Source organism: Canis lupus, unplaced genomic scaffold (genome assembly GCF_011100685.1).
Source record: "Canis lupus familiaris isolate Mischka breed German Shepherd unplaced genomic scaffold, alternate assembly UU_Cfam_GSD_1.0 chrUn_S1875H2072, whole genome shotgun sequence".
Lineage (NCBI taxonomy): Eukaryota > Metazoa > Chordata > Mammalia > Carnivora > Canidae > Canis > Canis lupus.
The window spans coordinates 65357-82175 of NW_023330737.1; the positions used below are offsets into that span (position 1 = coordinate 65357).

At 40.7% G+C, this 16819-nt stretch overlaps 1 protein-coding gene across 4 annotated transcripts in view; it reads right to left on the minus strand.

Moving 5' to 3' along the window:
* Positions 1–16819, minus strand: part of LOC119869192 (ankyrin repeat domain-containing protein 26-like) — a 105893-nt gene that overhangs the window by 63786 nt on the left and 25288 nt on the right. For all 4 annotated transcript variants that reach the window (XM_038589317.1, XM_038589319.1, XM_038589316.1 and 1 more), the window contains 2 exons: positions 6526–6640; positions 6195–6368 (listed from right to left, as the gene is read on the minus strand). In XM_038589317.1, the coding sequence (XP_038445245.1) occupies positions 6195–6368; positions 6526–6640 (289 nt within the window). The remainder of the gene's footprint in view (positions 1–6194; positions 6369–6525; positions 6641–16819) is intronic.

The window sequence follows — 16819 nt, forward strand, 5'->3', positions numbered from 1 at the left end:
GATTCAATGATCATCTATGTTTGTGAAATACTCAAAACTGCACTATACATGTAGCACAAATGAACTCCATTTACATTTGCTTATCCCCATTTGACAATTCCTTTTTTTTTTTTTTTGTAGCAAACATTAATACTTGAGAAATAAGAGTTCTCAGGGATATAGCTTTAAGAACTTTCCAATAAAGGCGAGGGTTTTCTCCAGGTTGTACAAACTTGCTTGATTCTCTTCTATCAATGGTATGGGATCCCAGATGTCAACACAAAACACTGAGTCACTAAGGAGTCACTAAGGAGATGGACTCTGAATGAAAAGAGCTAGGTTTCAGGGTAGCTGGGTTGCGTAGCCAGTTGAGTGACCCTTGGTTTTGTCTCAGGGTGGTGGGATCCAGCCCCACCTTGGATTCTGGGCTCCCCTGGCACTCAGCACCAAGTCTGTTTAAGATACTCTCTCCCTCTTCCCCTCACCCACCCCCCCCCCATGTGCATGTACAAGCTGTCTCTCTAAATACGTAAATAAAGCTTAGTAGAAATCAAAAATAGAAAAAGAATAAATAATAAATAAAGAAATAAGCTTCAACTGAACATTGAATGCTTAATACTAAGTAGTTCGTGGTTGGGAAACCTGAGTGGCTTAGAGGTTGAGCTCCTGCCCTCAGCCCAGGGTGTGTTCCTGGAGTCCCAGGTTCAAGTCCCACATCTGGCTCCCGGCATGGAGCTTGCTTCTCTCTCTGCCTGTGTCTCTGCCTCTCTCTCAGTGCCTTTCAGAATAAATCAATAAAATATTTTTTAAAAAAATAAATAGTCCTGGTCAAGGAGGGCACAAATGATGAGATGAGCGCTGGGTGTTATACTTTATTGTGGCAAACTGAATTAAAATAAATATATAATAAATAAATAAATAAAATCTCCTGGACTTAGTCATATTATACAATTGATAAAGCTTTATCTTAACTGTTAGAAAGCTCAGTATGAGATTTTCTCATTTTTATCTTTTTTGATTAATTCATTAAAATAACATATAGTGTATTATTAGTTCAGAGGTAAAAGGTTGTGATTCAGCAGCTATATGTAACACACCAGTGCTCATTCCATAATGTGCCCTCTGTAATGTCCATCACCCAGTTACCCCAAACACCCCTACCCAACCACTCCAAGGACACTCAGGTTGGTTCTTATGATTAAGAGTCTCTTATGGTGTGTCTCCCTCACTCTGTCTTGTTTTACTTTTTCTTCTCTTCCCCTCTGATACTCTGTTTTGTTTCTAACATCTACATAATGAATATGACCATATGATAACTGTCTTCCTCTGACTGACATAGGATATTATGCTACGTGAAATAAGTATGAGATTTGGTCTCAATTATATTAATTCTGGGACCCGTAAGGCATATCCACTTCTAAAAATCCTCTTAGTATTCCAGTTTCTACTGTGATTACTATATATAATTATTTTGTATTTTAGGCAAAGTGTAAATCAGAAATAAAAATATAACAGCTTATCAATAAAAATAGGAATACTGGAGGAGCACTGTGTTTTTATAGATTGGTAAAATGAATTTAAATGAAAAATCTTAATAACAAAAAAATTCTAATACTGGCTTACATAGATAATTTTTAGCACAATCAATACTAAATAATTTAATATTCTCTGCAATATGCATAATATATCCAAATAAAATGGATTAACCTCATAGGACTGCAGATATTCCAAAAGGAACACGAATACAGTACATTTAAAGAAAAAATGGTTTTCAAAAAAAAAAAACAACTTTTAAATTTTAACTTGGAAAATTCATCCTGAGGTACCGGGTGACTCAGTGGTTTAGCATGGTGACCCGGGATCCTGGGATCGAGCCCACATCAGGGTCCCCATAGAGAACCTGCTTCCCCCTGTGCCTAGCTCTCTGCCTCTCTCTGTGTGTCTCTCATCAATTACTGAATAAAGTAATGAAAAAAAAGAGACAAAGAAACAGAAAATTCAATCCCAATCCTAAGAAATTAACATAAAATACAAAATATATATTATAAATTAATATGGAGTGTCTTGAAATCTTGAAATCTTTGTCAACATATACCATAAAACAGTAATTGTAAACTCAATGGTTATGGAGGCAAAGCAGGTGACACGAGTCAGTGAAGAACCTAGGCGGGGACACGAGCAAACTGGAGACACACGCCTCCTATAAAGGGACAGCCTCTGCACAGCATACCAAACAGCAGCATGGGCTCAAGGTACCAGAAGTGATCTGTAAGAAAAGCTCAAAATCCAGAGTTCTACATGCGTGCCATAATTTTAAATGTTAGCTCAACTGACAGTGGAAACTAAATACATCCGGGGGCCACATTTAGTCTATAGCCTACTTGTGTTTTTCTATTTGCTGTGACTGTTTCCAATGGCCGTGCATAAAACAAATACTTGGACATCAAACCTTTCCTAAAGCATCAGGATCACGTTTTACCAACAAATTAGGCCCCACCTTCTAAGGAAAATTGCTGTGAAGACTCATTAACACCTACTGTCAGAATTTTCCAATGCTTGTTTCAACTACAATCTATTTGTATTTACTTCCCTCACATTGCTAACCGAACAGACAGGAGTTCAGAGGAATGCTGAAGCAAAGTTATTAAAACAATTACCATCTGTATTGTCACTAACTACATGCTGAATGTTTAACACAGTAGTGATTATGCACTATGCCAGGGCCCTATGAATTTGAAAGACATCCTAAGATAGTCTATCGCACAGCTTCAACTAAAAAAGAAGGTTCACGGATTTCTACTGCTGCAATTGGGAAAACCCTGCTTGTAATAATCAGAATGGTAGCAAAACACGTAAAATCTTTAAAGGGTCAGACTCTACTTATTAAAAGACTACTCATAAAGACTTCCCATCTGGGTGCCGGTGAATGACTGATAGCTGGAAGAAAAGGTAATTATTTTTCAAGCCAACAGAGATGACCAATAATTTTCATCTGTAATTCTCAAAGAGATACAGACAGATGAAAGGCTAATGTTGGAGAGAGTGGAAGGAAGTAGCCAGTATCCAACTTCAGTTAAATCTCTTCCAGAGATTTAATATTTTTACATCTCTAAATTTGTATATGTATACCTACCCATTCAGTAGTTCTTAGCCAAGAGTTGTATCAGAATCTCAAAACCCTATTTCCAAATTTCTGCGTACACACGTTATTGGATTCACTCCGTCGAAATCTTCACGGGACAGTTTAGGCTTGTAAATTCTTTTAAAGTTCCCTAGTTGACTGTGATTCACCAGCACAAGTCTAGCTGAGAACTAGTACAGTACACAACCATGCCAGTCTCCTCTTTCACCTATGTGGCCAATTCTCCCTATCACTTGAGGATTCAGCCAAAAACAGAAATGAGTCACTTATCAAACCTGCATTCAATTTCCATGGCTAGAGGTAGAACAAGGACTAGTAAACTCAAAATGCAACTTGATTCCATTATTTACACACTCCTTACGTCCTTCCCATCAAGACATTCTAGATTTGCAAGCAGAGTTTAGACTCGTATCTAAGTGGCTATAGCTGCAAAATACTATACTGTGTTCTTTCCTCTTCTTGTCCACTTTTTTTTTTAAGATTTTTATTGATTTATTCATGAGAGATGAGAGAGAGAGAGAGAGAGAGAGAGAGAGAGACAGGCAGAGACACAGGCAGAGGGAGAAGCAGGCTCCTCCATTCAAGGAGTGCCATGTGGGACTCGATTCGGGAGACCACGGGATCATGCCCTGAGCCGAAGGCATATGCTCAATCACTGAGTCACACAGGCGTCCCTTTTCGTGCCCATTCAACCACCAGTTTACTGCCAATCTGATGTCCTTAGAGTCCTCCTAGAATTGATCTCTATATAAATTTACAACACACTCACTGGTTCGTGAGTAAGAATTACTATCCCTGAAAATTGAAGACTCCTTACCTAAACATAAACACTGAAGAAAAACAAACACAATCCAAAAACCTTGTCTTGATATTTCCCCTCACTTGCCAAATGTCTAAATCACTCTGCATGTTCCTGACTGCTTTCTCCTTTGCCCCTCTTTTGTCCCTCTTAAGTCAAGGCTGATAAAAGACAAGCTCTGACCGTGTTAATCAATCACTTTTTGATCAAATAGGAACTTCTCAACAGCAGCAAGATTTGATATTGTAAAATACACTTGTTTTGTGTTTTAAGACAAAGCCTATTTCCAAGGCAAATTTTGCTTTCCTCTGTTGTTTGACACTAAATAAGAAAACAAACTGGGTGAGAAAACATTTTTGAAAATAAAGTTTCAGAACACATTCTGTGTTCTCAAAAATATTTGCCATAAATACATAAAAGAAACCTGTATTCTCTAATGCTTCTTTAGAGGTATCATTATTTAGGGGCAACTGAGTGGCTCAGTCCGTTGAGCATCTGACTCTTGGTCTTAACTCAGGTGATGATCAGAGTTATAAGATCCAGCGCTGCGCCAGGCTCAGCACAAAGTCTACTTCAGATTCTTACTCTCTTTCTTTTCCCTCTGCCCCCACAACATCCCCTGCTTGTAGATGCTCGCTCACTTCCTCAAAAATAAATAAAATCTCACGGCTGAGTAATACTCCATTGCGGACATATACCACAGATTACTCAACAATTAGAAACAAAAATACCCACCATCTGCTTCAACATGGATGCAACTGGAGGGTATTATGCTGAGTGAAGTAAGGCAATCGGAGAAGGACAAACATTATATGGTCTCATTCATATGGGGAATAGAAAAGAGTGAAAGGGAATAAAGGGGAAAGCAGAGAAAATGAGTGGGAAATATCAGTGAGGGGGACAGAACATGAGAGTCTCCTAACTCTGGGAACCAAACAAGGGATGGTGGAAAGGGAGGTGGGTGGGGGGTTGGGGTGACTGGGTGACGGGCACCAAGGGGGGGGCACTTGACGGGATGAGCACTGGGTGCTGTGCTCTTTGTTGGCAAACTGAACTCCAACTAAAAAAATTTTGAAAAAGAAAAAACTAAAAGATAAAATAAGTACATAAACCCCAGAGTGAGGTGAAAAAATAAATAAATAAAAAAGCTTAATTAAAAAAAGGAAGGCAGGAAGGAAGAAGTATTATGGTAAGCCTGGGGGGCTCAGTGGGTCAAGCATCTCTCTCTGGTTATGGTCACGATCCCACTCCTGACATCAAGCCCCATGCATCAGGCTACCTGGCTCAGTGGGAAGGCCGTTTCTTTCCCTACCTCTGCCTTTCCTCCCTACTCTTGTTTGCTCTCTCTCATATAAATACAATCTTCAAAAATAAAAAGTGTTGTTATTTAAAGCAAAAGCTTAGACAGTTATTTCAAAATATTTTCATCCAGGAAATGTTTGAGCTTCCAAATATGAAAAATCGACCCTATCTATGGCACACAACAGTGTTTCTGCAAGGGCAGCGACTGAAGGTAATGCATGTCAAAGAAAACACAGGGAGACTGGCAAGTGTGGTCATCACCAGCTCCCCATGCACACCTACCACCCCACTGAGGAAATACATAGGCTGAGCAGGAGCTACTCTCTGGAATGGGAGGCCTCACCGTGGTACATGGCTGGCAGAGTGGCTACCAGCACAAGCAGATACCACCTGTAGGATGTCATGACCTGATCCCCCTGCTCTCATCTTCTGAACCTTAGGGCCTAGAGTGCCCAAGGCCTATTACAACCTGCTGCTTTCTCCTCCCATTTACATTCACCCAAGCTACTCCTCTGGGTCACGGTCTCCTACTCATCCCCAGAAGCATCCATTTCCTAAGCCCCTGCACACCTTTCGGCCTCCATCATCACCACACTCCCCTCTAGGCCTTCAATCCTTTGTGGGCTCTGAGGGCACCATCTACTCCCAGGCACAAAGGGGAAGATTTTCTTTCTGGGGTGGAAGGGTGGCTAGCAGACAGAATGTGGTCTTTCTATATGCATTACTTTTCTTTTTCACTCACTCTGCTTTGGTTTTGGAGTTGTTTCCATGATGACAGGACCTACTGTATAAAATTCAGTGTCGAAGTCTTCATATATATATGTACCTATGTACATATATATGTACATATATATATAAACCTTTTGCAGCTATCTATAAATAAATAAATAAGTATATATATATATATATATATATATATATATATATATATAATGTCAAGTACGTTGTAAAAAAAAAAAAGTTGACTTGTACCGTGTTTTTGGCCTCTATATTTGCGTTTTGTAAAAGCAGCTTCTCTGCTATTGAGACAATCCCTTCGTGGGCTGCATAATGGAGAGCTGTGTTGCCCTTGTTGTCTTTCACTTTAGGATCAGCACCGTGTTCCAGGAGAAGAGTTACACATGCCTCTTCTTGGCATTGTATAGCCTGTGAGCATTACAACAAGAAACAGAATGTAAATTCTGGGAATTGAAAGGAAACATGCCACAAGTTTCACCAATGAGTTATGTTTAAATGCAACAAATGTTCATTCCAAGGACTTCAATCCAATCCACCTCAGGCAGACATAACTGTGACCACCCACCTTCACGAGAGCTGTCCTGTCTTCGCCATCACAGAGGTTAAGCTGGCAGTGCCGATCTACCAGGAGCTTCACCATATCTTCACGGCCAATGGCACAGGCCAAGTGGAGAGCAGTTCTGTGAGTGTGAAAGGACTTGTCAAGAAATTACAGTGTACCTTTTCAAAAATTGCAAATCAATTCATAGAATTGTAAATGTTAAATACTACATTATTCTCATGACTCCAAAACAAAGAATTAGTTTACTTTAGAAGAAAGTACAATATTTTTTAGTGATTTTTCACCGCTCTATTAAAAGAGCAGCCTATCTGATTAGGAAGAGCATGACCTCAAGAGGCAGCTCAACCTGGGTTTGATTCCCACTTTAACTCTGTCGCTTCACAGTGACCACTTAGCCTTATCGCAATTTCCTTATCCACAAAATGGGCATAAAATGGGCATAAAAATAGTTATCTCAGGTCACCTGTCTGGCTCACTCTGAAGAGCATGTCACTCGATCTCGGGAGCCAGGGGTTTGAGACCCCTGTTGGTTATAGAGGTCACAAAACAATAGTAATAATAAATAAAATAAAAGGTACTTATCTCACAGGACCTCTTGTCGTGATCCTTAAATGAGGATCCATGCAAAGTGTTTAGATACTAGTTCCTACCACAAATATTATTAAAGCTATTACTACAACTTACAAAGACTCACTACAATTAGGTAAAATGATCCAATTATGCCTACTTTGCAGCTACGTTTAAGGATGAGCAAGAATACTCTATTTCAATGATTCCAAGATGCTCATTTTGTCACCTTTTAATATCTCTGACATCGGAATCCAATTTCTAATTCAAAATGTCTTAAAACTATAACTGGCATGATTTCTAAAAATTTCTTCTTGGTACATAAATAGTGGGGCATCATACAATCTACAGTGTGCCTTAAGTGAAAGAATGACATATATAACAGGTCTGTTGCACTTCTAGTCCTATGCTTGGAATTACATTGTTCAAGAACTAAAATAATTTTCAGTAGGTGAAAGCACATGACGGGTAAAAGAGACCACAATAGCAAAAGAATATTTTTAAGTAATTCTTAGTTTGCTTTTCAAGGAAGTTTGAGCCAAAGGAAACTCGGATTTCAAAGAAACAGGCACAGCTCATTTTATCTTTTTTGGAGGGGGGTATGTGGGGAAGCTCATTTTATTAAGCATTTCAATTAATAGAAAAATGTTTAGAATCATAGAAATCAAGTATTTCCAAGTACCAATATTAGTATTTAGTATTATTGCAATGTCAAAAGGGCAGGTAAAGGTAATCTTTTACAATTTCTGATCTTCAGAAATGTTTTCCTTTGACAGGAAGTTCCAAGGAAAAGCTTCAGGTGAGATTAAGTCCTAATACTTCCATTTAAAATTTCTCACCTTAGGGGCACCCGGGTGGCTCAGTTGATTGAGTGTCCAACTTTTGGTTTTGGCTCAGGATGATCTCAAGGTCGTAAGACGGAACCCCACATTAGGCTCCATGCTCAGGGTGGAGTTTGCTTGGGTTCCTCTCTCTCCCCCTGTCCCTCCCCTTTCCCATGACCCTCTCTCTCCCTTTAAAATAAATACGTCTTTTAACTTTTACAAAATAAAATAAAATCTCTCATCTTAGGAGTGCCTGGCTGGCTCAGTCAGTAGAGCATGTGTCCTAAAACGTCAAGCCCCACGTTGGGTGGAGAGATTACACTTAACAATGAAAGCTTTAAAACCGGGATCCCTGGGTGGCACAGCAGTTGGGCGCCTGCCTCTGGCCCAGGGCGCGATCCCGGAGACCCGGGATCGAGTCCCACATCGGGCTCCCGGTGCATGGAGCCTGCTTCTCCCTCTGCCTGTGTCTCTGCCTCTCTCTCTCTCTGTGACTATCATAAATAAATAAATAACTAAAAAGAAAAGAAAGCTTTGAAACCTAAATACATAAAATTTCTCATCTCGTTCATACTGGGCAACATGAAATCTTTTTAAGATTGAAAAGATCCTGAGTAGACTATGTCTGCTACGTAACCCGTGTTCAGGTTCTGTTTGAGAAATAAATGGACTGAAGAATAAATACATTTGGAGAGTTCAATAGTTTTTAAAGATTTATCTATTTCTTTGAGAAAGAGAGAATACATGAGTGCGGTGAAGGGCAGAGGGAGAGGGAAACAATCTCAAGCAGCCTCCCCATTGAACATTGAGCCTGACGGGGGGCTCAACCCCACAATCCTAAGAGCATGACCAGAGCCAATATCAAGAGTCTGATGCTCAACAAACAGCCACCAAGGCACCAGGAAAGTTCAATATTTTTAAAGAAAAGTTTTGTAAAGTAAACTAATACTTTTGAAATAGCAATAAAAATTTATATTTGCTACTTTTTTTCAGAAGAGGGAAACAACAAAAGTTCTATAAGCTATCACGGTATCATTTGTATTTTTTATTTTCATGAGGATTTAACTAAAATAAAATTTTATTGTTATTTACTTATTGCTTGTTATAAAGCTGCACATAACAAAATCATATGTATATATTTAACGTATGCATAATAAAATCTACAATACAGATAAAAATATTCCCCTGAGTTCTGAAGAGGCTAAAGGTTGTCAGAAAATACCAATCCTCGCCCATCAATTTTTTTTTTTTAATAGAAAGAGGGGCACCTGGGTAACTCAGTCAGTTAGGCATCTGCCTTTGGCTCAAGTCATGAACCTCGGGGTCCTGGGATCGAGTCCTACATCATCAGGCTCCCTGCTCCACGGGGTTTCTGCTTGTCCCCCTGCCCCTCCCTGCTGCTCATGTGCCTGATTTCTCCCTCTCAAATGAATCAATGAAACCTCTTAAAAGTAAATAAATAGAAATTCTTTTTGCCTACACAAGATTCATATTCTTGCTGTTCTCCTGGATTACTTCATTGATAATAAACCTTTGTTGGAATTTTTATATACCTTTTCCTGTAGAAATCAGACTTTTTTTTTAAGAAACAAGAAAAATTCACTTACAATCCAAATGTTTCAAGATAACTAATTTTATATTTTTCACATCTTTTTGGCCAACACAAAACCATTGTCTGCTTATGTGTTTGTATCATCAAACCATTTTTCCCCTCATTTAATGATCCACTAAAGTACAGCTTTGCATGTTAATGTGTATCAATTATCTCTGCCACATTCAGTGGTCACATAGTAGTCCAGCCTATGGATACACTGCCACTTATTTATAAAGGCCATTAAATGAGTTCTTAATATACCGCTATTGTAAATAGTGCTGAGAAAAGCATATAGTATATTGTTTATCTTTAATTATTTACTAAAGATATTTTAAATTAATAAAATTCATGGGTAAAAGGAATACATATTTTTCAATTGGGACTTAACCACCGAACTATCTGAAAAGTCAAAAACAACTTTAACCAGGAGTATGAGTACCATCATTCCTTATCTTCACAAAGCCTGCAGATGGAAAATGGGATTTTACTCCTTTTTTATTTTAGATTTTTTTTTTTTGACACAGAGAGAGCACCAGCAGAGGGGAGGGGCTGAAGGAGAAGCAGATTCCCCACTGAGCAGGGAGCCTCACCAGGGGCTGAATCCCAGGACCCAGAGATCATGACCCTGAGAGGAAGTCAGAAGCAGCCAACTGACTGGGCCACCCAGAGACCCCCTATTTCATTCCTTTAATACCTTCCCTGTAAAACATATTCTTTTGTATCTGATACACATATGTTGTAAATATTTTGCAAGGACATTCTCTTTTATTTTATTAATATTATTTTCTGATATACAGAGAGTTTTAATTTTTTATGTGGCTGAATCAACCTCCAGAACTCTTGCTTTTATTTTATTATTATTATTTTTTAAGATTTTCTTTATTTGTGAGAGACACAGGGGGAGAGAGGGAGGCAGAGCACAGGCAGAGGGAGAAGCAGGTTCCATGTAGGGAGCCCGACGTGGGACTCGATCCTAGGTCTCCAGAATCAGGCCCTGGGCTGAAGGCAGCGCTATACCGCTGAGCCACCTGGGCTGCCCGAACTCTTGCTTTTAAAGTCATTCTTAAGAATGGTCTTGGTCAACATAAAAAATGGGCATAGAAGCGTTCATGTTTTCTTCTCTTGTACTGTATTTTGCATATTTAACATTTTTAATCTGTATTCCATCTGGAACTTATTTTTATGAGATAAAATTCTAGCTAGTTTTCTCCAAATAGCAGATATGTCATCAACATTATGAATGATTCACCTTTTCCTACTAATATGAAATGTCACCAGCATCAAGTTACAAAGTCTTAACATATACTTAGGTGTTTGGCATTTTCTTATCTGTTCCATTCATTTATCTGTCTTTTCAGCTGTTAGTCAACGAAAAATTTGAAGAAATTTAAGGTACATTTTAATAACTGGAAGGTATTCTATAAAATTTTTTTTTTAAGTTTTCATTTTAGTTCCAGTTTGTTAACATACACCGTTGTATTAAGTTCAGGTGTACAGGGCAGCCCCAGTGGCGCAGCGGTTTAGCGCCGCCTGCAGCCCGGGGCGTGATCCTGGAGACCCTGGATCCAGTCCCATGTCAGGCTCTCTGTATGATGCCTGCTTCTCCCTCTCCCTCTGCCTGTGTCTCTGCCTCTCTCTCTCTGTCTCTATGAATAAATAAATAAAATCTTACAAAAAAAAAGTTCAGGTGTACAATATAGTGATTGCAAAATTTTTCTTAATTTTATCACAATGAAAAGAACAGAGACCGCACGTATAATAAGCTCAGAATTTCTAAAACCATAACGTTTCTATTGCGTCATGGAATACTGATAAACACGGGAAGAGTACACATTTTCAGAAAAATGAGACTTCCTATTCACAGTCAGAACCATCTACCCATTTCCAAATCTCCTTCCAAGGTCCCTCAGTAAATAATATAGGTACAAACTGTACACAGATAGAAGTCAGATACTGCCCTGTATCCAAAGTAATTCTGGGAATTACTTCTCTCAGCATGCACTCTTTAATAACATTGGTATAGGATGTCCATTAAAAACAAACTACTACATATACGTAATTTCATTTCTTTTTTTAAGATTTTAGTTATTCTGAGACACAGACAGAGAGGCAGAGACATAGGCAGAGGGAGACACAGGCTCCGTGCCAGGAACCCGACTGGGGTTCCCAGGACCCAGGATCACAACCTGAAACAAAGGCAGATGCTCACCCACTCAGCCACCCAGGCGTCCCCTTAATTTCCTTTCTACTACTGTTGAAAATCCGTTAAATCACATCAAAACTGTCTGTAAAGCGCTCCCTACGGAGATACGAAGGGGTCCAAAGGCAGCTGAAGACGTTTTGTTGCTCAGTGGGCCGGAGTAGACCCCAGGTAAGGTTCCACGACCTAGGTACGTGCTGCGGGGCCACCAGAAGAAAGACGGCCAAGCGCCCTGGGTGGTCACCCAGGGCTCAGCTCTCCAGACTCAGGCCAGCAAGGTGAGTGCCTCTCCCCGACCTCCTTGCCTCCTCCCCGCCAGCTGCAAAGTCCCTATCACCTGTTCCTCTGGTCTCCCAGCAACAGAATCCCCTGCCACTTTTGCTTTGTGGATCTTTCTGAGACCTGTCTGGGATGTGGTACCCAGGGCCCAGGTTGGCGAGTTTGGTACCACTCAGATGCCGCGGGCTGGGCGGCCCTCCGCCGCCCGATCTTGAAGCCCAAGGGCAGCTCGCCCCTCTTACCCGTGAAGCTAAACATGGTCTTCATCGCAAAGCTTTCAGGCTTCAGACACAGGTTTTCGCCGCCTCTACAGCTCAACACTTAGTGCTGGAGATAAGCCAAGCCGGCCTCGCGGCAACGTCCCAGCAACTGAGCACCGGGGTCCAAAATCTCTCTCTGCAGAACAAATGTACCCCGGCAATGCAGCTAAACACAAATGCGCCTGCGCACCTCAGAAACTGGCGTCACTCGCCTGCTCACAAGGAGCCCATGGCCAAGAGTGCCCAAAGCGCATGTGCCAGGAGGCCCAAGCCTCTCAAATCTCCGCGGCCCCTTGAGCTGGGCTGGCTTCCCCTCAAACGTTGCCGGGATGGCTGAGCATTATGGGACATTTGCAAAAGACTCTGGGGTGTGGAAAAGCAGTCTTCCGGGCCCCTGAGTGGCTCAGTGGTTGAGCGTATGCTTTCAGCTCAAGTCCTGATCCTGGATTTTGGGATCAAGTCCCGCACAAGACTCCCCCGCAGGGACACTGCTTCTCCCTCTCCCTGAGTTTCTCATGAATAAATAAATGAAATCTCAAGGAAAAAAAAAAAAACGTAGTATTTACATACGACTAGGGCTAGAGTGCATGAAAGCACGTTCCCCCAGAATACTTCCCTAACGAATGCTCTCCCTCAGTTTATTCCTCTTCCACATCCCTCGGGACCCCTGTCAGTCTCCATGGAATGCAGCGGATGCAGCCAACAGAAAACTGTTCTCATGGTCAGACTTGGCAATGTGTATCATCAAGTGCAAGCTCACAAGGGGAGAACAATTCACATTCCCTAGATGAAATGAAAACCCGTTTCTGCATGCCTCCTAATCCTCCCATTTGGCCCAGCCTTACGTTTACATTTTCTTTATTTTTAGTTTTTGCTGCTATTCCCCAATTGAACCTTTAATCAATCCAAGATTTAGTTTGCAGTGTGGTGCAACATTTAAGTTTTGTTTTTTTGTTTTGTTTTTTTGTTTTTTTTCTGAGAGAGAGAGAGGTACAGAGGGTGAGGGAGAGAGACGGAGGAACAGGAGCTAAAATCAACAAACACGAAAAATAAAAATAAACAGAGGCTTAACCAACTGAGCCACACAGGCTCCCGCGCCCCAACATTTAAGAACTCTTTAAAAAAATAGCTATTTGCTTCTAAATAACCCATCTTTTCTCACCTAGCTTAAAATGCCACTTTATCATAAATTCTGTTATGGTTTTCTTTTTCTGGGTTTTACACTGGATTCAATTGACCAGTCGCCTTGTATCAATCAGTACTCTAGTATTTTAACTGCTTTATACATATGCTTTAGTATCCAATGCAGGTCCATAGTTCCCCTTCTTAATCTTCTCCTTCAGTATTCTCTTGGCGATATTTACCTCTATGCTACTGGAGATATATTTTTAATCACTATGCCAAATTTAAAGAATTCATGGAGAGAATTTGTAATTAGGTTAAGAGAATTAATGTTAACAGAATCAATCTCCCTGAATCAGTGTATTTAGATGTACGTTATGTCTTTGTGCCTAAGTCTTATTTGACATCCCTCCTTAGCTTCCAGGAGGTTTTTTTTTTCCCTTATGTAAATCCTGCATACACTTCGTGATGTATTTATATCCTGGCTTTTTCTTTTTTCTAATGAAGTGATATATTTTCTGATTATAACTTCTAAGTGGTCACTCTTTTGATATCTGTATATTTATTTGGTAATGAGAATAAAGCACATTTTAAACTACATGCTTGTTAACAAAAGTTGGCAGTTTCTCGTAGATACTCAGGGAAGGCACGAATTGGATGGGAAAGATTTCACCAGAAAGATATACATCGAAGAATGGTATGATGTGGTTGAAAAAAAAATCAAGTAAAATACAAACAGGATAGGCTGTTCATATTTATGTGTATGTGATACACACACACACACACACACACACACAGAGGCTGTATACGAATGTCTACAGAAACTCCTTTGAATGTGGTGGTAATTGATCCATTAATTAATTACAACTGGACTACAGGCGATATTCTGGGTGAGGCAGATAGAAAAAAGCAGGAGCAAACCCATGACAACAGCTAATACAAAACTAGCTACCCCTAAACTCACCAGATTCCTATTACATTTGTTAATGATTTTAAGGATTAACCAAAGTAGGAGCTGCCCCTGACTGGCTTAGTTGATAGAATATGCAACTCTTGGTCTTGGGGTTGGGAGTTTAAGCCTCCTGTTGGGACTATAGCCTGCTTAGAAAAGGGAGGGGGTGGGGGCTTAGTCAGGCATCTGCCTTCAGCTCAGATCAGGATCTGAGGGTCCTGGGATCAAGCCCCGTATCAGGCTACCTGGTCTGTGGGGAAACTGCCTCTCCCTCTCCCTTTGTTGCTCCTTATCCTTGTTTTTTCTCTCTCTGTCAAATAGATCTCTCTCTCTCTCTCTCTGTCAAATAGATCAGTAAAATCTTTTAAAAAAAAAAGAAAGAAAGAAATTGACCAACAAAACCTAACAGAAGCCACTGTTGGCACAAGATGCACCAGCAAAATTGGGAAGTTTGGTGTCTGTTTTTACAGCAAGACAAACGCATAGATAGAAGTGTAGGCACTTATTTCAGAGGCCATTTAATGCCATTTTGTGCATGTAGGTCGCATGATTTGACAAGAAGTAGTTTGGAATGAGCAACCTAGAAACTAAGGGGGTCTGCATCTTCAGAAACTGCTGCTGGAATGAGCTACAGAACTCTGGAGACCACTAGGGTCCCTTCTGAGAGGGTGGCTAGTTCCAGGGCAGATCATGTTCATTGGTGGAGGAGCAATGAACAAAAACAAAGGAACAACAACAAGAAACCATTTCTTGGCCCTATTCAGCTTAGCTAGACCAAATGGTATTGGTGCGTGTGAATGATTGCAACTATGAGCATCAAGCATTTGTCTCTTACAGGTGCCAGCTAGAAAATTATCTTTTGTCCCCTTAGAATTCCCCAGGGTGACTTATGAGACCAGTAGAGGCTCTGTGTAGTGACAATTGACTAGAAGACTGACATTTCCTAACGCAACCTCCGATGAGAGGCAACGGCATTACTAGGCTATAAGGAGACAGGAACTCCACACCAGGACTCCAGGTAAGTTGAACAATTTGGTTGACTGTAGTGTTTTTGTATAGATCAGAGATACTCAAAGAGTATATGGTAGTCCAACTCTGAGCTTCTTTGTTCCTTGGTCGAATGCTAGGTGGATCCCCCAAAGACTTTCTCACAATCACCTGAAACCTAAGATTTCCAATTCCCAGACTTCTGTGGAAAACCATTTCGGATCTAGAACAGACATCCTCTAGAAAGTTCCTGATTAGAACTCCCATCCCCATGAGTCTCATGTATGTCCTGGTTCAACTTTGCTGCATACTCATTTGGTAGTTATACCAATGAAAATAACAAAGTGTTAGAGTAATGTATCTTTTATGATGAAAAGCAACTGAGATATGAATGCTTTACCAAATCCCTTAGCTCAGGTTTTCCAATTCTACTTCAGGGCTGTCATGTCTCCTCCTTTTAAGAGTTGCCAAGAAATTCACCACACACTTTCCATAGGGGCACCTGGCTGGCTCAGTCCATTAAAAGGCTTCGTTAAGGGAATCCCTGGGTGGCTCAGCGGTTTAGTACCTGCCTTTGGCACAGGGCGAGATCCTGGAGTCCCGGGATCGAGTCCCACGTCAGGCTCCCTGCATGGAGCCTGCTTCTCTCTCTGCCTGTGTCTCTGCCTCTCTCTCTCTCCTCTGTGTCTTTCATGAATAAATAAATAAGATCTTATAAAAATAAGGCTTCTTTAGCTCAGGTCAGGATTCAGGGGCCTTGGGGTTGCCCTGCCTCCAGCTCTCTGCTCAGCAGGGAGTCTACTTCTCCCCCTTCCTCTGTCTCCACCCCCATTTGTGTTCTCTCACACTCAAATAAATAAAAATCTTTTAAAAACAACCAACAGTTTTTCATAACTGTTTATTCATTCCTTTGGATATCTCTTCCCTTGCAGTCCACTCTATCTACCGAGGAAAACTGAATTTATGTCGTAATTAAACTATGATGAGAATTTGAGGGCTCCAGTGTGTTGAGGATGATCTGGGCCATAGTCTACTAAAAATCCCTGACCTGGGAGAACCACCTCAAAGGGACCACAAAATTAAATCAGAAACGTGTACTGAAAACCTGTATTCTGGCATTGTGGGAGTCAGTGAGGGAACAACAAACATGACATTGCGGTGTTCATGGAGTAGAGGCGAGTTTAATGCCACATTTAGGGTGAGCACAAAGGGCCTACGGAGTCATGTAAAAATAAGGGTAGTGACTCAGGGATGGATGCACAGGAAGAAGCAATATCAAAGCTAAAACTTAACGAGTAGGGGTTAGCCAGTGAGAGGGAGAGAAGCACATTCCAAAAAGAAGGGATAGTGTATCAGTGAGGATCCAAACAAGAGACAAACCACTTAGTAATTTCAACAGGGAACGTTTAATATAAAAAATGATGAACTATAACAGGAGATCAACTATAAAGATGAGAAAAGAAATCCAAATACCCTAAGGTGCAAGATTACCCAAGAAAGGTTACCCAAATG